Source organism: Eretmochelys imbricata, chromosome 9 (genome assembly GCF_965152235.1).
Source record: "Eretmochelys imbricata isolate rEreImb1 chromosome 9, rEreImb1.hap1, whole genome shotgun sequence".
NCBI classification, from domain to species: domain Eukaryota; kingdom Metazoa; phylum Chordata; order Testudines; family Cheloniidae; genus Eretmochelys; species Eretmochelys imbricata.
The window spans coordinates 19,581,973-19,602,153 of NC_135580.1; the positions used below are offsets into that span (position 1 = coordinate 19,581,973).

At 37.9% G+C, this 20,181-nt stretch overlaps 1 protein-coding gene across 1 annotated transcript in view; it reads left to right on the plus strand.

Moving 5' to 3' along the window:
• SI (sucrase-isomaltase) overlaps positions 1 to 20,181 on the plus strand; it is a 139,503-nt gene that overhangs the window by 38,033 nt on the left and 81,289 nt on the right. Inside the window, 12 exon segments of the mRNA XM_077826868.1 lie at positions 595 to 712; positions 1,707 to 1,878; positions 3,509 to 3,625; positions 4,176 to 4,330; positions 4,849 to 4,933; positions 6,488 to 6,544; positions 7,277 to 7,401; positions 8,470 to 8,558; positions 11,077 to 11,080; positions 13,445 to 13,453; positions 17,347 to 17,569; positions 18,562 to 18,711. Of these exon segments, the coding sequence (XP_077682994.1) occupies positions 595 to 712; positions 1,707 to 1,878; positions 3,509 to 3,625; positions 4,176 to 4,330; positions 4,849 to 4,933; positions 6,488 to 6,544; positions 7,277 to 7,401; positions 8,470 to 8,558; positions 11,077 to 11,080; positions 13,445 to 13,453; positions 17,347 to 17,569; positions 18,562 to 18,711 (1,304 nt within the window).

A 20,181-nucleotide genomic window follows, 5' to 3' on the forward strand; every position in this document is an offset into this window, starting at 1 on the left:
GCAGGATTTAGCAAAGCAAGTAACCCATGCAGGGAAATAAGGAAGCTCCTTATGCCTCCTTACTCCGCGACAAAGGCATGCAATCAAGGTGACAGTTAAGCCCTTACTGAGCTACAGTTCTAAGTGCCGGAAGGCAATGACACTGAAGAGAGCTGGTGGCTAGTATTTAATATTGCCTATAGAAATATGATAAAAGATTTAATAATTTTATGTCCTGAACAAACTGAATCAGATTATATATCAATTCACTAAACTCCACTCTGATATAAAAGCTGCATTTATAGAAGCGTTAGAGGTAAATGGGTGAATTGTTCAGGGTTCGCATATTGAGTGCCATGAGGTACAGGGAGCTCCAAAGCAGGAAAGTACCACAGTTTAAACACTGATGAATAAAGCCAGTGTACCTCAATCTAGCTTAACCTACTATCATATGATGTGATATTTACAAGCACCCATAGTTTCATTCTTGAAGCACTGTGATGAATGTAAATACTAAACAAAAAGGGCCCCTCCATTTTGTTATGTATTAACATAAAAGATTTGAAATATTCAAAATAAAGGTGTACTCCAGTGTTGTCATATCATTTTCTAAAGGTATTCTTGATGGACTCATGTATTCAAAGACACTTTGCATGGATGCAGTGCAATCCTGGGGAAAACACTATGATGTTCACAGTCTATACGGCTATTCCATGACCCTATCTACTGATAAGTAAGAACTGCTTTCTAATAATTGTTATGTAAAGGTATACTAGGTGGCCTAAAGTTGCAAAAGTGATTAGTGATTTTTAGGTGCCCACCTTGAAACTCTTTAAAGGAGTCCGATTTTCAGAGATTGTTGAGCATCTGCCCTCTGGGAATCAGGTCCTTCTATGGTTTCTGAAGCTGGGCATCCAACACTGAAGCACCAAAAATCACTAGCCTGTTATAAAATTTAGGACGACGTGGCCAGTTTGCTTGTAGAATTGGTTAATGAAAGAAAGACCCTGCATTGCTATTTAAAGTTCAACTCAAAAAAAGTCTTAAAATTTGTGTTGTCTTTAAAAGTGCTAGTGAACTGCCAATTTTCAAAGTTGGTGTAATTTCAAGACTGTTTCAATCAAGTTTGTTTCAATCTGAAGAACAAATAAAGCCATGGTTCTAGTCCTGACTAACACAGCCTAATGGACCATTATCCTGGTAGATAACTGTCTTCACCTCGTCCCATTTTGCATCTAAAGTTTCCAGTAAGACACACATGTCCTGCATGACAGATTTTGAATTGTGGAGTGTTAGAATAGAGGAGCTCTCTCTCTGTGCTTTGTTCTCTGCTTCTTTAGGCAGTGTGGTTTAAAAAAATCATAAGTTTTCAACATTTCCTTTCTCCCTTGAAATTCCTACACTCAAACTGGTAACTAGTTAATGTGTTGGACCATCAACTGATCTAAATTGGTTCAGCTCCACTGAAGTAAAGCCAGTATATTCAAGTTGAGTATCTGGCCCAAAGTTTAGTGGGCTAAACAGTTTCAGAAAGATAGCTCATTTGGAGTTAATATCAGAAGCTCAGCTAAAATATATCTGGCTAACTGGAAGTGAGACAACATCTCTGGGCCTTATTATTTTTATGAATTAATGAATTTTAATTAGCAATATGGAAAACAGATAATCTATCAGAGTTCAAGTACACTTACCATGTGGTATTAATTCCAGTTTCATTTAATTTTCAGAGCTATACAAGCTGTTTTCCCTGGAAAAAGAAGCTTTACGATTTCTAGGTCTACTTTTGCTGGATCAGGAAAATACACAGGACATTGGCTCGGGGATAATGCTGCTACATGGAATGATCTGAGATGGGCGATAACAGGAATGCTGGAATTTAACCTCTTTGGGATACCTTATGTATGACATAGTTATTTGCGATAACCCTTCAAAGCAACAGATTAAGAATTAACAATGCAATCTTTTCATCTAATTGCTTGTTATCTAATCAAAACCAATATAAATCATGACCTTGTTCTTTAAAACATAAATAGTGATCTGCAGAAGTCCAGAATAAACAAACAAACAAACAAACAACCCTCATCTGCCATGTACAGCTTTACACAATTGGCTGGATTAATTATGAGGCTGTTGTTACTGATTTTTGCCCTCCTCTGAAGTATCAGGTATAGGCCACTCCCATAGCTGGGTTTCTGACTAGATGGACTTATGGTGTGATCTAGTATACTACTCCCTATGTTTCAAGCTATCTGTCACCCTTTATTATTGTTTCATCTTCAGTCATCAGCTCTATGAGCTGACATTATACAGTGTTTTGCCACTGCATTGGCAGTGGGATAGGATTGGTCATTTATAAATGAATGAAATGGCCAAATTCCATCTTCAGGATTTGCATTTCTGTGATTGTACTGCGCTGCCATCTTGTAGACTGCTTAATGTTATTTATTTATTTCTTAATCATGTATTTATGGTGGCACCCACTGTGTGTTAATGTTTTCCAAACATTCACGAGTGGTGCTCCAAGGAGCTTGTGATCTAAAGACAACAAGATGGAGGTTAGGGAGAAGGGGAATCATAATAGCCAATTTAGATACAAGTCAACTTCATTCACTGTAAACTGACCGATGTGACTACAGGTTGCTCAGTAAAGCCCTATGTGTGCAGGTACAAAAATACTCCAATTATTGTATTTAACACCAAGCCACTCCTTTCCCCATCATGCCATTCTCTTCCCTTTTAATTTCCCACTAATTCCTTCTGATGCACCTTTCACACTGAAATAGGAAAAGGAAGGTGTTTTTTTTAAGATGGTGGACTAATTTCATAGGTGATGTGCAAGGTAGAGCCCTTCACACTTAGTTGGGCTCCATCAGAACTACTTGGAAAAATACTTCGTATTACTGCTACCAATGTGCAAAAGAATGTAAGGGTTCGTCTACATGGCCCTGCAGTGTGGACTACTGGGGGTGTGAACTGCAGTGCACACTAAAATGTTTCGCTGTAAGTGCCCCGTGTAGACTCTGCGAGAACTGAAAAGTACCTAGTTTGTGTTAACATGGTCTTGTTTGAAATGGGACTTAAGTTTCTTTATTACATTATAACATTTGGGGTATAAAATTAAAACAAGTTTAAAAGACACTTTGAAAAATATTACAGCATTTTTTTTAAAAGGAGATATACCTGACATCCCACCTTCAAATAATAATCTTTGATAATGGCTGTGTGTTATTCAGAACAGAAGCCATTTGACAGCTTTGGGTCTGAGTAAGATCAGATCTGAAAGAAGAAAGATGTCAGGCAGAAATATGGTGAACACCTCTCTCAGGTTTGCTATTGTGACAATTAAGGATATGTTGATTATTCACTGGAAATTATACCTTTCACTTTGCATCTCATCTTTGTAAGATTGGTAGTATGCCAATGAAAAATATGTATACAAGCATATGTGAAGAGATGTGGTATGCTGTGTAATACATATAGGGTATATACAGTATTTTGACACATACACTATTCGTGTATAATTTTTTAGATTGGTGCAGATATTTGTGGCTTCTTTGATAATGTCACAGAAGAACTTTGCAGGCGATGGATGCAAGTTGGAGCATTTTATCCATTTTGCAGAAATCACAATGCTGAAAATTATGCGGTAGGTTACTAATACTCTTACAAAATTCCATAAAGCTATCATTACATTACCAATTTCCTACTACTGTTGTATCAATGAACTTACAAGTAGACTACCAACATTCCGTATCTCCACTAGCACAACAGAACTGGAACAAATCCACTGTAATGTAATTGTTTCCATTGTCCTTAGTTAATATTTACTCAGTCATTGAAACAACTGCTGTTCTACTAGCATAGTGTAGGCATTCTGTCTCCTGCATTCTAATACTCTGTTCAATTCGGTTTTCTGGTCTAAGTGAGCTATATAGTTCACTGGATTGTAGTTTAAATTTTACATTCGTAGGCTGTCTTAATGAAATTCTAACTCTAAAAGATTCACCTCCATTGGAAATAATTGTCTGTACTGTGCCAAGTTCACCAGTGGCCGCAGCAGCTGCAACTTCATTGTGTCACTGTTCATGTGGACTCCAATGGAGTTGCAGCTGCTTACAGTGGATTTGGCCTACAGTGTTCTCCACAACATGTTTCCTTCTTCATGACAACAATAACAATCCAACCTTTATTTTCAGCCTCAGGATCCAGCTGTGTTTGGGGCAGATTCTGTTTTGGTGAGATCATCAAAGAACTACTTGAACATTCGATACACTTTACTGCCCTACCTCTATACCCTTTTTTACAAAGCTCATAAACAAGGAGACACGGTAGTGAGACCACTTCTTCACGAGTAAGTTCACTGATCAAAATATGCATAAACAGTATTTTTTGTTGGGAAGAGGGCATTCAGTGGGGCAGAGTTTGATGCTATTGTATACATCATATTTATACACATTCATAATGCAATAGCTTTTAAGAAAGATCAATCATAGATCATTTCTAGTTTCCTAAATTATTATAATTTGCTCTAACACCTGCTATGAACAGTATGACATGTCAGTGGTAAATAAGGAAATGGCTTTTTGGCTGCGCATTCTAGAAGTTCCATTTCCTAGCTCTTAAATTCTTTAACAAACTATTTCTAAACAGGAAATATATGAAAAATATGATTATAAACTAAATAAGGAAACATGGGAATGTATTTCTGGCATTTTCTGATTTTCTTCATATGGAGATAAAAACAAGCTATAGTGTTATAAATTTCCAGTGATCAGTGTTGCCATTCTTCTGTGCTGATTCTAGGCAATATAGTGTTACCTATGGCAATAAACAAACAAAATAAATACTGCTACTTTCTCCATCATTTAGGTTCTATTCAGATGAAGCAACATGGGCTATTGATCGACAGTTCTTGTGGGGCCCTGGTCTTCTGATCACTCCTGTACTGGACCCAGTATGTTTGATTATATATTAAAATCTATCTTATTAACTCTTAATTGAGCACTGACATTCATATTATTTAGGACTCAGTTTTGACCCTAAACGTCACTGCATATCTCCAATATTTGTAACAGCTAATATAATGGAGGGCACCCTATTGTCTTTACATTAGACCATTTGTCTGCTTGGATTCTTCCATGCTGCAAAGAATACATCTGACTTCTGGCTGTTCTCCTTGTAGCTGATAGCAGATCTCCAAAAAGATGTTTTAACCAGAGTGAATAGGTTTACTAACATACACATGTTGACCAGATAGTTTCATCAAGTAACCAGTGAACCATGACCTAGTAGAGCGAACCTAAGTTATAGCTAAACTAATGCAGAAACACTTATGAATGTGACCATTCACAAGCAGGTAGATAAGAGGGACCAGGACATAATACAATTATTTGTCAAGCCATGTTTCTAAAATTCACAAGCAGCTTCTCTTCATCTCTTTGTAATTTCACTGGAGAACACCAAGATCATGGATTATTCCTGTTGCAGTGGTTACCCTCATTAATTCAAAATTTCCCCTTTGGCCCTCAGTCTCACATAGGCAATCACATTTTTCAAGCTCTATCATAATACATTTGTTAAATGTACAAAACAAGGCATATCTGAAAAGAAATGTCTGGTACAAAGTAACACAAAAGGAGACTTTGGGGTAATTGTGAATATCAAATAAGACATCAGTTTGCAACATGATATGATAGTAAAATGAGCCAGTGTGATTTTTGGGCTGCATACCCCACAAAGGTATCCTGTCATGGAGCAGTGATGTAACAGTCCCTTTATGGTTCTGATGTGACTTTGCTAGGATTATTGTATGCATTAATAATCCTAGCAAAGTCACATAATAATAATAATAATCGGTACCTCCATACTACTAACATTTTAACAAGTTGGTGGGATTCAGAGAAAAGGAACATTGATTAGGAGCTAGAGGAATGATTTATGAAGAAAAGTGAAAAGCAGGAACTGTGCATAGCTAGGCTAAACAACATTTAAAAGGAGCTATGATAATAGTCTACAAACATCTGACGGTGTAGATACCCCAGAAAAATAATTTAGTTTGGTACAAGGGGATATGACTAGGAGAAGTGGGATAAGAGAAAGGAAGAATTGAGGCTAAATATCAGGAAACATTTCTGATAGTGACAACTACAACTACTGGATTGTGGGATAATCTACAAGGAAAGTGACAGAAGCCTCATTGCATGGCACATTTAAAATGAAACCAGATAGATCAGTAATAAGCCTACTTTAGGGCATAAATCTTCATTGCACATGGATGAACAAGGACATTTTTTTTCTATTCTAACTTCTGTGATACTGTGGAAAAAAAGTCTTATACGTTGATCAGACAATTAGAGAGAAAGGTCCTTCTTCATAAACAAAAAATCAGAACAAATATCATTGAAATTCTCTTGTCAGCTTGAAATTGTCACTTTGGAAATGCTGCTTTAGTTACTATTTGATTTATTTGTCTTCAAATATGAAAGATGTTTCTTTATTCTCATTTCAGGGTGTGGAAACAGTGACAGCGTATATTCCTGATGCAGTATGGTATGACTATGAAACAGTAAGTAAAAGCATATAATAATGCTGGGCTGAGTCCATGTCTGTGTATTCTTCTCAACATTGTCCTTTATGGATTGGGTTGTGATTGTTAGATGTGGTAGAGGAGATAAACATGAAGGAAGCAGAAAGTTGAGAGAGAGAGAGAAGGGAGGAATGGAGGAGAAGATGGAAGAGAGATAATTAAGGGAAGGAGGCAGAATAGACAGAGAGAAAGGAGAAGAGAGAGCTCGTAACAAATATTAAGCAAGGTTTATGTTTCTTCTACATTCTATACAGTGCTCTGAACACCACCATCAGTAAATAAATAGTACAATATAATAATAATAATAATTGCAGTCTCTTCTGGGCATTCAAACACTGGCATGTTACCCTTATTTCTAAAGAAATTAAGTTAACCACTTCTGTGCCAATTCTTTTGCCTGTTAGCTGGAGGAAGAAGGTAAGGTTCTACCCTATGCCTGACACAAGACAGTGTCTACTTTCAGCCTTCCAGGATGAATTGGCCTTCTTTTGTGTGTTGATCGTGCTGGAATCAAAAAGTAAACTTTTTTTGTTTGGTGTTGTAATCTAAGGTGATTTGCTGTGGTAGTAGGCAGACAGTGTCTGAATAGACATTTGTGTATTATAACTGGAGAAATCAGGAGAACTGGAATGGAAGCTCAGGATGTGAGAAACCATTCTCTGTACTGAGTAATGTAAAATACCCATTTTCTCTTCCATTCCCATAAATTAGGGTAGAAGAGAAGTATGGAGAAAACAACAAGCACAGATGTATCTCCCAGCAGACAAACTAGGACTTCATCTGAGAGGAGGCTACATATTTCCTATTCAGCAGCCAGCTAATACAACATTGTACAGGTACGTTTTATGGCTGAGCCCTGTGATCACACTGCTCTGTAATGTGATTTCAGGAGTGGGCTCAGAATTGTCAGATTTCAAACCATTGGGTGTATCATATGGGAACGTCTGAAGTCCATTGCATCCTATGCTCTTTACTCAAGCTAAAGTCCCACTGTAGCAAGGGGTACAGGATCAGTACTTCAGTGGTATTTGGATCAGGTCCTGAAGCTCTACAGTCAAACATATGGCCCAGTTTGCTTATCAGTTTGCACACACAGGGTTAAATTGTAGCTTTGTCACAAGTCATGAGTAAGTATCAACACACAGTTGAGCTGCCCGAGGAACAGACTAGAAACCAGACTAAGACAGAGACTCTCAATCTGGTCTCTAGGTCCCCCTTTGCTTCAGAGAAGTGGGGGTAAGTAGTCTTCACCAATTTGTCCCACTCCCTGCTAGCCCGTATGTGTGATTAGCAGCACTGTGGAGAATACTGTCGTTCATCTCTACTACTGATGAAAGGAATGATCCCTTGTTGCCCTGTCTGAATATGAAGGATGAGTTGCTCAGAGTGATTATTGCCTGTGGGACAAAGTGCGGATGTTAGACTGAATTCCTTTCTCAGTGTATATGTGGAATAACTGATTGATACCCACGTAATTAAGAGGAAAAAATGGCCTGTCCTATTGAGTTTAGTATTTAAACTTTGAGATTGGTAATAGCTGAAAGCATTGACATACTTTCATGATTAATGAAATAATATGATTACTGGTTAATCACATGTTAATTTTGTGTAACGATTTTTAGTCCTGCCACACATTTTCATCCATTTCCGTGAAAATGAAAGGCAATTTATCCAGGTGAAAAGTAGTTTAGAGAAAATCTGTTCTGTTGTGAAATTATTAAAAGCTCTCAGCCAAAAAATGGTGAAAGGAAATCTGTAAAATTTTGTAAACACAAAACCTCAGTTTTTAACATGAATCTTTTGGAAATGAAAATTGGTAGCATCAATATTTTTTCAAGATGTATCAGTATAAACAATGTCTAGATATCTTTTATACTCTTCAGAGAAAGTCTTTCATTTTACAGCCGCAAGAATCCGATGGGACTCATAATTGCATTAGATGACAAGGAACAAGCAGCTGGAGATTTATTCTGGGATGATGGAGAATCTAGAGGTAGGCACATTAGATACCCGTAACATTTGAAGTATATTTGAAAATAATGATCTTAATCTTTTCATTGGTTTCATGGATCAAGTATTTTATATTAAGCAAATTAGTGGTATAACTTGGAAATTATATATGTTACAACCAGGGGGCCCAGTCCTGCAAATTCTTACTCATCTGAATAGTTCAGTGAGACATTAGTGAGGGTTTGGATATGCAACCTCAAGTGGAGAAATGTAATGTTCTATTCACAATGAAGGTGCTGAAAGGCTTGTTAGAATTGTTGTTTATTAACACTTTAAAAAATCCAAAGTTGTATACCACATTGCTGAGATATTTTTAATACACTAAGAGATGAATTCTACTCTCAAATTATCTGTTGTAAATCCAGATTAACTCCAGTGGATGCAAAGCTAGCTCGGGTACGTCTACACATGCTGCAGTCACGCATCTGAATTACTGTGAACATACCCTTGGATATGGGGCTAAATACGGAAAGTGATAAAGTTGAGTGCTAAAAGTGAGGCATCTAAATCCATCTTTGGTTGAAAATGGCCTCATTTTCAGATGTACTGAGCACCCAGTGAAGCCGATATTTTGCCCTATGTACTGAACTTTATGCTTTTGCTGTCATAAACAATCAAATATTTCATCACTGATAATGTTAATAAGCCTTAATGCCTTCTAGGGTTGTTACTGTATTGTTGTTGTAGCACTTGTAGGCACTAATCACAGCTGAGGGTCCAGCTGCTCTGGATACTGTAAACACACACAACAAAAAGTAGGAGGATCTAAGTGCACCTAAGTAGCAGTTTTTTGTTTAATAAATTGAATCAAAATAATAATTTATATATGTTTTCATTTCTATCAAATGGCCAACTCAGCCAAATAAAATATCTGAGTTTTATCCCTTTAAAATACCATAATGAGTCATGATAATGTTGAGATTAAAGCTAATTTGGAAAATAAAAGGAGTTTGGAATTTGAATTATAAAATAACTGGCTGTGATTTCCAGAGGCGCCTAAGGAGTTATGCACCCAAATTCCACTGAAATTTAATGGCATCTGGGCACGTAAATCCTTTCTTTGACAATCCCAGCCTTTGTCCTTTTTATTATACTTTTGTTAGACAAACCAGCAAGCAGTTTAAACATTTATTCCAAAATGACTTCCTGAAGACCTTTTATTGCACACTCAGGCTTTTATTAAAAAAAGATTTAAGGACGTGATAGTTTTTATTGTTTGTTTGTAACCTGTTGTAGCACCTTATATATGTGTAAAAAAGCTAAGGCTGTGGTTTATGGCATATGCCCATTAAAACTAATGTATTTCAAGAATACCTGGTTTTCAGGAAGTTCTGACCTTACATTTTTAATCCAACAGCCTCATGCTATCCATAGAGAGAAGGGAATAGCAAAAGAATTTGAGCATGATTTAGCCATGCTGGATAAATTTAAGAAGGAATTTTACGAGAAGTGTCTCAACAATAAGGACTTATGCGTAATGGAGATGGTCAAAGCACCACCGCGGTGGTCAAGAATAGATTACACTATGTCATTCCACTTATGTTTCATCTCTAGTCCTGCAAAATATGGCCCTGATCCTGCAAACACTTGTGCATTTGAGTGTTTTTATACACAATTCTCACTGAGTGAAATGGAACTTCTCTTGTACATAAATGTTTTCAGGGCTAAGATCTAAAGGTGGTGGGAAGGTTATGTAGGATTACTCGTGTTAACTATTCTGATTTCTGTCTATGATTCTGTCAGGTACTGACTGTCTAGTACTGAAATTCATTCTAACCTCTATGTTCAGATAGTGTATATCTTTTGATCTGTAAAACTGTTGAATATATCATCCTTGACCTCTATAAATGTGCTCAAGTTTGAGAACTCAGAGAAAATTTAAATGTAGTCTCCCTAATAAACCATCTTCAAAAAGATTCTGGGATTCTGCTACTGTTCCCCTGCCACCAACTCACCTATTTACACATCAGTTTTTAATTGAGAGGGAGATGGGAGAGGTCCCCAAATGGTCCACACTAACCCTAAACTTCTCACTGAGTGGCAGACCTAATTGTGAGGAAAGACCAGAAGGTGCTGCCCATCTGATTCTCCCATTGTGGGACACTTGGCTGGCTACATCATCCTAACTTCTCTCTCAGTCCCAATTCAACAGTACTGCCATCGTCCTAGGAGGTCTGCCTTCCTTCATATACTTGAGCTGTGAAGGGCTCGGATTCTCTTCTGGGTTTCACTGCTGTCCCTTTCAAGTATAAAGTGCCCAGTCTACAATTCCCTACTATCACATTGTACTCTGTAAATATTAGCTCAGAATACTGAGTCTCTGTGTCCTGATATTGAAGAATTGGGGTAGTAAGGGGAAGTTATTTCCCCTATCTCAAGTAGGAGGGCACCATGCTAGCTGGATGCCAAAAAGTGGGGTTGCTTGTGCTCAGAAGGATTATTGTATGATGATTTTGCTTTATATTGTTGAAAGTGTTTTTTAAAGATCTATGCAATAATAGATACGTATCCTACTTATAGAATCCAGCTCTTATTGTTTTGACTCTACCAATCCTGAGTCAAGCAAAACCTTTCAAACTGTCCATGCTCTTTTCAGTCTCATGAAACTCTGGGCTTCCTTAAAGAAAAAGCATTGTGATTTGGCTGATAATTGCTGCAATAAATATCGGATGCCCCTGGGCAGTTGCTGATATTTCTACGGAGGGAACATGTTCATTTTCAAGATCTAAAATAACTCAGATTTTATTGTACTAATATTGAGAAACAAAATTATATGAACTGTTATGATTTTTTGATCATTTTCTAAAACAAGTCTTCCTAAAAGCTTATGAGTAGCAATCTTCCTTAGAAATTGTTCACAATTTACTAGCAACCACAACCTTCTTCATGTCTGTCTTTTTTTTTAAAATCCAACACTGAAGTGTTTAGTAGTCAACTCTTACATTTGCTGCCAGTGAGGTATTTTATTCCCTGTTTCATAACTACATTATGTAGAGTATAAGTATAATAGATAAACTCTTTCGATAATAGATAATTGTTCAAAATATTTCAAGGAGTTAGCTTTGAAATATGTACATAAGGTTAAAAGAAAGTGTATACAATCCTTCTGGCAAGTAGCATTTTACTTACAATGCAGATGAATATCAAGTTTAGGCTCTCTTTATGCCAATTGCATGGCAAAGAACAATGTTCAAATAATGTTATTACTTTTGCAAAGTCAAACACTCAAAAGTTAGGGAATATCAGCACTGAGATGGCAAGTACATACACACACACACACACACTACACACTGCACCAGCTGCACATGCTGTTTTTTTCCCACAGGACCCCTGCCTTGTTTATATCCCGATTTGGTGAAGCACTTAACCACTTACAATTAAGCATTGTCTTTAAGCATGCTTTGCCTTAGAGCATAAGGACTTTGTAGTCAATGTTTCCACAGATTTGCCTTTACAACAGCTTTTTCTGTAATCATTCTTTAACATTCTGCTCTTTAAAAGGAATAGAAAAAGAGCATGCATTTAAACCAGGTCAATATCCCCATAATGTAGGATCAGTTACATGAACATCAGGGTGTGCAAAAGAGTTTAGTCCCTTCATTTGTCCCTCATTGGAAGCTATGCGAGACAGGAATTATGTCTTTATATCAGGTTTCAGAGTAACAGCCGTGTTAGTCTGTATTCGCAAAAAGAAAAGGAGTACTTGTGGCACCTTAGAGACTAACCAATTTATTTAAGCATGAGCTTTTGTGAGCTACAGCTCACTTCATCGGATGCATACCGTGGAAACTGTGTGTGGTTTTTGGAGGGGGGTGAGGGGGTGAGAGAACCTGGATTTGTGCAGGAAATGGCCCACCTTGATTATCATGCACATTGTGAAGAGAGTTGTCACTTTGGATGGGCTATTACCAGCAGGAGAGTGAGTTTGTGTGTGGGGGGGTGGAGGGTGAGAAAACCTGGATTTGTGCTGGAAATGGCCCAACTTGATGATCACTTTAGATAAGCTATTACCAGCAGGACAGTGGGGTGGGAGGAGGTATTGTTTCATGATCTCTGTGTGTATATAATGTCTGCTGCAGTTTCCACGGTATGCATCCGATGAAGTGAGCTGTAGCTCACGAAAGCTCATGCTCAAATAAATTGGTTAGTCTCTAAGGTGCCACAAGTACTCCTTGTCTTTATATCAGTTTGCACAGCACCAAGCACAATTGTGTCCCTATCTTGACTCAGGCCTCTGGGTGTTACTATAATAATAATTTAGCAGTCTATTGGTTTCTAATTGTGACAGAATCCTATGCTCAACTTGTCAGTAATGCTGCGTAATTTCTGCACTGTGCTTAGAAAATGTTTATTTCTCTCTCAATATTTTAGATACTAAAAACTACGTTCATTACCAGTTTTCAGTTACCAATGTAAGTAATTTTTCATAATGTTATTTTCATTGTGTTCATTTTAATCCGTAATGTTTTCAGTTAATCAGAGCATCATGTTTTGTTGTTTGTTCATTCGTTCTTTTACTAACTTTTAGATATCATAAAACACCCATATTTCCTGATAGAGAATAAAATTGACATACAACTATTTATCAAGTAGTAGAACTGCAAGATGATGATTGCCTTCAGCTCTCAACATACCAATGGGAGTTTTGCCTGAGTAAGGGAGGAGATGCAGTTCTATTAAAAATGTAGTCGTGGGCTCTATAAAATGTATTTTAATTTATTTCTGCATAATTTTTTTTTGGGGGGGGGGGGTTAGACTCTAGATGGATATTCTGTCAGTAGAAATAAATGTAACTATCCCACATGTATTTGCTAACAAATAATACTTTTATTAGGACAGCAAGTCTATGATTTCTTACACATTAAAAAGAGTCATAAAGTCTGCACATAAGGCTGAATGTGTCCATTCTGTGGGGATGAAGAACTAGGGTAGGGAAGGAATGTTGCATCTACTGCATCATTCACTCCTTCCTTTGACCCCACGGAAGCCCTTTCATGCATTCTCCATTGGATTTGGGTCTTTAAAGGGAGTGGTGGGGCCAGGATCAGAGCTACTGTATACAGCATTGTCCCCCTCAATGCATGGGGATTCCAAACCTAGATAATTCTGATTGGGTAAGAATTAATTCAGGTGGTGTTCCTTTCTCTACTGTGCTGAAATTCACCCAGGGGAACAGCTGGTGGAGGGGAAATTCACAGGAAGCATAGGAGTGGAACCGTGAATACCTTCATAGATCTGATTATCATTTTTCTTTTCCTTATTCTTAATCTAAAGTATTTTCCCTACATCAGTGGTGTATAGTGAAGCCAATGAGCTGGCATTTTAGAGGTGTCAATTTTTAATTTTTATTATAAGGAGTGAATGTCAGCAGTTTAATTAGGCTGTCAGTACATAGATAGTTGATAGTCTCTTTTGTCTCTTCTAGATTTAAACAAGAATTTTTAGCAGCTATTTAATGGTTGCATTCAGTTCACTCAAAAAGAGAGTGAATAAAGTTAAAAAAATCCTAATTGTCTCACATAATAAGTCTGTATTATTATTACAGCTACCATGACACTGACTTGTATAGAATTTAACAGTATCCTTTCCTGGTGACTGAGTGGTTCTGGGGACAGGTAATAGGATGTAGAGCCTTTTACTAGTGTGTCATCTGTTTGATACTACCACAGCTCCGTTGTGACTGAAAGCTACTGACTGATGGGAATGTGATAGTGTAAATGTCTTAATGTTGATTAAGTGACATGAGTGGAGAAAGAGTGCACTAGGGGTGATTTTTTATGGTGTGAACTAAGTGGTCGCCTTGTTTGCATTCTTAGCGGAGAGGCCAAGGACCTGATGTGTGCAGAGAATAAATTATGTAACTGGTTCCTTCAGGTCATAGCTGAGATGCACTTCATAGAATCATAGAATCATAGAATATCAGGGTTGGAAGGGACCTCAGGAGGTCATCTAGTCCAACCCCCTGCTCAAAAGCAGGACCCATCCCCAATTAAATCATCCCAGCCAGGGCTTTGTCAAGCCTGACCTTAAAAACTTCTAAGGAAGGAGATTCCACCACCTCCCTAGGCAACGCATTCCAGTGTTTCACCACCCTCCTAGTGAAAAAGTTTTTCCTAATATCCAACCTAAACCTCCCCCACTGCAACTTGAGACCATTACTCCTTGTCCTGTCCTCTTCCACCACTGAGAATAGTCTAGAACCATCCTCTCTGGAACCACCTCTTGAAAGCAGTTGAAAAGCAGATATCAAATAGTTGAAAGCAGCTATCAAATCCCCCCTCATTCTTCTCTTCCGCAGACTAAACAATCCCAGTTCCCTCAGCCTCTCCTCATAAGTCATGTGTTCCAGACCCCTAATCATTTTTGTTGCCCTTCGCTGGACTCTCTCCAATTTATCCACATCCTTCTTGTAGTGTGGGGCCCAAAACTGGACACAGTACTCCAGATGAGGCCTCACCAATGTCGAATAGAGGGGGACGATCACGTCCCTCGATCTGCTCGCTATGCCCCTACTTATACATCCCAAAATGCCATTGGCCTTCTTGGCAACAAGGGCACACTGTTGACTCATATCCAGCTTCTCGCCCACTGTCACCCCTAGGTCCTTTTCCGCAGAACTGCTGCCTAGCCATTCGGTCCCTAGTCTGTAGCTGTGCATTGGGTTCTTCCGTCCTAAGTGCAGGACCCTGCACTTATCCTTATTGAACCTCATCAGATTTCTTTTGGCCCAATCCTCCAATTTGTCTAGGTCCCTCTGTATCCTATCCCTGCCCTCCAGCGTATCTACCACTCCTCCCAGTTTAGTATCATCCGCAAATTTGCTGAGAGTGCAATCCACACCATCCTCCAGATCATTTATGAAGATATTGAACAAAACCGGCCCCAGGACCGACCCCTGGGGCACTCCACTTGACACCGGCTGCCAACTAGACATGGAGCCATTGATCACTACCCGTTGAGCCCGACAATCTAGCCAACTTTCTACCCACCTTATAGTGCATTCATCCAGCCCGTACTTCTTTAACTTGCTGACAAGAATACTGTGGGAGACAGTGTCAAAAGCTTTGCTAAAGTCAAGATACAATACATCCACTGCTTTCCCTTCATCCACAGAACCAGTAATCTCATCATAGAAGGCGATTAGATTAGTCAGGCATGACCTTCCCTTGGTGAATCCATGCTGACTGTTCCTGATCACTTTCCTCTCATGTAAGTGCTTCAGGATTGATTCTTTGAGGACCTGCTCCATGATTTTTCCGGGGACTGAGGTGAGGCTGACTGGCCTGTAATTCCCAGGATCCTCCTTCTTCCCTTTTTTAAAGATTGGCACTACATTAGCCTTTTTCCAGTCATCCACTTGTTGGATGCTGTGGGGAAAATGTCTCTGTTACTTGTGATGCCCTGGGAATCACTGCATAACCACAGGCTTATGTTCAGGGCTATCAGTCTTCCATAGCCCTGAATCCACACACAAGCATTGCTGTTTTTGCATAAGTAATCAAAAGTTTATTAGTAATTAATATAATTTATTTAATAATCATTTACTGTTTGTGCTTACAAAGACATTGTAATCAAGGGCATATTTCCTGCTCTGATTGAAATTCAATAAAGAGAGGTTAATTCATTGAATAAAGCTGCCATGTATCAATTCAATCAATAATGGAGAACATCTAGTTTTAACAAACAAATAACTGACATTTTATTAAACAGGTAAATTGCTAAGAAAATATAGTTCCCTGTTCAAGAATGCACCAACTATTTTCATTTCCCTAGTACATTTGTGCTGCAGACCATAAACTAGGGGTGAAATCCTGGTCTCACTGAAGGTAATGAGAGTTCTGCCCTTGACTTCAATGAGACCAGGGTTTTTCCCTACATAGGCAGGGTAAATACATCCGAATCAGAAATGCTCTCCTCCTTTCCACCGTATGCTTTCCCAAAGCGAATGTGGAGCTTGAAGTAAATGGAGCTATGTGGGAATCTGGTCCTTTAAAGTTTAATCGTTTTTTTTAAATAAACAAAGAATAGTGAACCTCTGTTTTATTGATGGCTTTTCCCTCCCTTCTGAACTCAGACAGCTGGCTATACTCTGGATCTGATATGTGGGTTAGGATTGAAGCTGAGAGGGTTGGGTATTATAGCCAAAGATGGACAGATCATGGTGAGGTTGGAGATGCTGAGATTTATAGTGCATTTCAACCGTCACAAGAATGATTTTTCTGAGTGTATTTATTATTTTATGGTTGCAATGACAACCAAAGTGCTATCCTGGTGGTTGTTCCACAGCCACCTAGATGATGATGAAAGCCACTAGATCTCGTGTTTGTTTTCAATTCAGTGATTCAGTCAGTGGAAGCTGAAAGCACTCAGCACCTGACAGAAGACACTGACATCTCTGAATTGGGTACCTGCTGTGACTGAATAGGGTTCAATCCTGTTGTATCAAAGTAAATAGGATATAAGTCAAGAGTGCCACCTCAACACTTCAGTGACTCATGTCCCTCATCTGCTCTTTCCTTATTTCTAAGAAAATAAATGTAAAAAAAGTAAAAGATAAGATTGAAGTACATTGTACGAATTACAAGAATGAAACATAGTGTTCACAATATAAAATTTATTTATGTTAAACATATGTTGCTTTATAGACCATGGTCTTTAAGAAATATCCAGTTAAAGAAGATACTAAGGGGAAGAAAAAAAAAGTGTGTGTGTCATTTTATAAATTGCATTGTAAAGAATTGTTTCGAAAAACAAAACATGACTCTTTCCAGTAAACCGTACAGACTGTGTGTGACAATATAATCAGAATATCTTGTCTTTCAGAATAGTTTAAAAATGAATGTTTTGCACATGAACTACATCGATCCAGACAACTTAGTGTTTGAGGAAATCAAAATCTTTGGATTGCCCCTTCAACCTACAATTCTTACTGTGTCTTTAAATAGTGTGTTGCAGAATTCTCTTCATAATATCAGCTATAATCCTTCAAATAAGGTAAATAATATTTGAATTCAGGGACAGAACCATCTTAAAGAATTTTATAAACTTTCTTTCAGGTGCTTAATAGAATGAAGTCCTAGATGTAATCATGCATAGTAAATCTATTTTGTTGCAGAATAAAGGCCCTTAAAGATACAATTGTGTTATGCTCAAGTATATAAAAAATGCATGCCAGTTTTGCTCTCAGACACACACTTACAACTCTCAGTTGCCAGTAGAAGTTGTGTATGAACCCCAGATGGCTGGATTTGACTTAAAGAGTAGAGTGTCATATTTGCACAAGGTAAACAGTATTTGACATTAACATCCATGCTCAAAGGGTCCCTTTAAAAACTAAAATGTGCGTGGCTCTTAAAGCTTCTCAGGCATCAGTGCCACGAGCACTCCTCATCAGGATGAGTTCTGAGTGGCGGCCACATGGCAGGTGTATGTGCTGAAGAAGTAGTCAGTTTAAAACCCCATTGAGCTGCCATTCATGACAAATCTCATGAAGGAACTTGAGGATCCTGCCACTGCTGTGTATCTGGTTTCTGCACCATCTTTTAACTATTACAGGTGATTGTGCTAAATTAAAATGATAGAAATAAGACAAATAGCCCCAAAATTGATTATACTAATTGTGTCTAAGATTAGACACTTAAATCCATATTTAGGCACCTAATTAACAGTGGTCTTATTTTTATTCATTATAAACTTCAGTGGAAGCTGTAAGTACTGAGCCACTTTTATTTGCTTGCTTAAGTATTAACTTAGGTGCTTGTTATAGAATTCAAGTCTGAAAATTTTAGCTTTCACTCATTTTAAAAATATTAATAAACTAAGTATTCATGGGGTAGATCCTCAGCTGGAGTATGTTGTCACAGTTCTGTTAATGTCAATAGAGCTATGACAATTTATACTCAGTGAGGATCTGCCCCTATATGGGTTGAAGACAACATTGGCTTGAGGTCAGTTTGAATAATTGTTCTTTGTTTAATTTTTGACAGGTTACCCATGTAACTGGTCTTAAACTTGAATTAGGAAAATCATACTTACTGGAATGGAATCAAGAGTTAAATAACAATGAAAAATTTAATTGTCACCCTAGCCCCAGCGCAACACAACAGAATTGTGAAGCCTTGAACTGTATCTGGAAGGTGAGGAAAAATGATTTCTCTAACAGGGAACAAGAGTAAAAAATTAAGAAACTTTTATCTTTTTCCTTATGGTTTGCTGTGATGAAAAAGATGGATCAAGGCAATTTCAGAAGGGAATTAGTCTGACAATTTTCTCCTTTTACAAGACTTCTTTAAAACAAGGGGCCACATTGTCAGCTGGTGCGTGATATCATAGCACTGTTGACTTCAATGGAACCAGGACAGTTTGGAACAGCTGGGATTTGACCAACATATATTAAAAATAGAAGAAGATGTGGTATTCTTAAAAGACAGGGACAAATAATACTTATAATTATGCAGAATAGATAGGACTTTATAAAAGCTTCCACATACAGCTCTTCCCCTGCACTTCAGCTCAGAGTGCCTTTTGCAGGTCAATCTGCCTTCGTCTGCCTTTGTCAGCAATAAAACAGGTTCTAATTAAAAATTAGCTCTACTGGAACATGAGATCTGAAGAAACCCTTGAACTTTAAGGAAGTTTTCATCCAGTTTTTAATTTAATGACTTGAATCTCTTTTTGTAAAATAGATCCAGACAGGAACAGCTGATATGAAGTTCTTCAAACTTGGGTGACTTTCTTTTCTGGATCTAAATCTATGCTTTAAAACTTGGATGCATCTCTAGCTCTGAAGTCTAATATTCACTGCAAGCCACTCCTGAGAACATTAACAGCCATGATGGCTGATGTGTTTACCTCCACTCACGCTGGATACTTGTAATACAGCATCACTATGTGAAATGCTTTGGGATGATGAACATTTGAAAAGGCCTGTCTGTCTCTGTGTAAAATGAAATTTTATTCCTATTCTGAGCTGGGACTTTTTTTAAAAAATAGAGACTCTTAATCTTATCAAATTGTGCATTGTGCAGTTGAATAAATCTCCACTGGGAATTGGGATGTGCCCAGCAAACTTATTTTCACTTGAGAACAACTAGACAAGAGTTTGAAGCTAGGTACCCAGAGGTGAAAGTTTACTGCATTAAGCCACATCAACAGATGCAACCACAGACTGATTATGTTTGGATGTTCATTTTCAGTTAGAGCAGGGACCTGGAAGTCATTTGCTGTCAGTTCTCAGACAATAACTAGGCTATAACCCTGGATGGGAATTTTAAACATTATTCTAGAGAATAATAATAAGAATTAATTAATAATAAAAGCCTTCAGGGAGCAGCCCCCCTGATATGCCTCTGAAGACCAAAAGAAGACAGCGGGGACACGTGAAGATGTCCTCTTGAAGACATCCAATAGTAAGGATAGAGATCCCAGCACCATGTGGAGGAATGGTGTGTCAATTGTATGAACAGCAGCTGCCCAAGACTGCATATCTTTGTGGAATTAGGCTGAAATTGAAAGGGTGAGGTAGAACCATCCCCTCTTAATTTTGAATGGATTTGGGTTTCTATCTAAATTGTTCATACAACTTTGCCTGAACAGTATGAATGCAT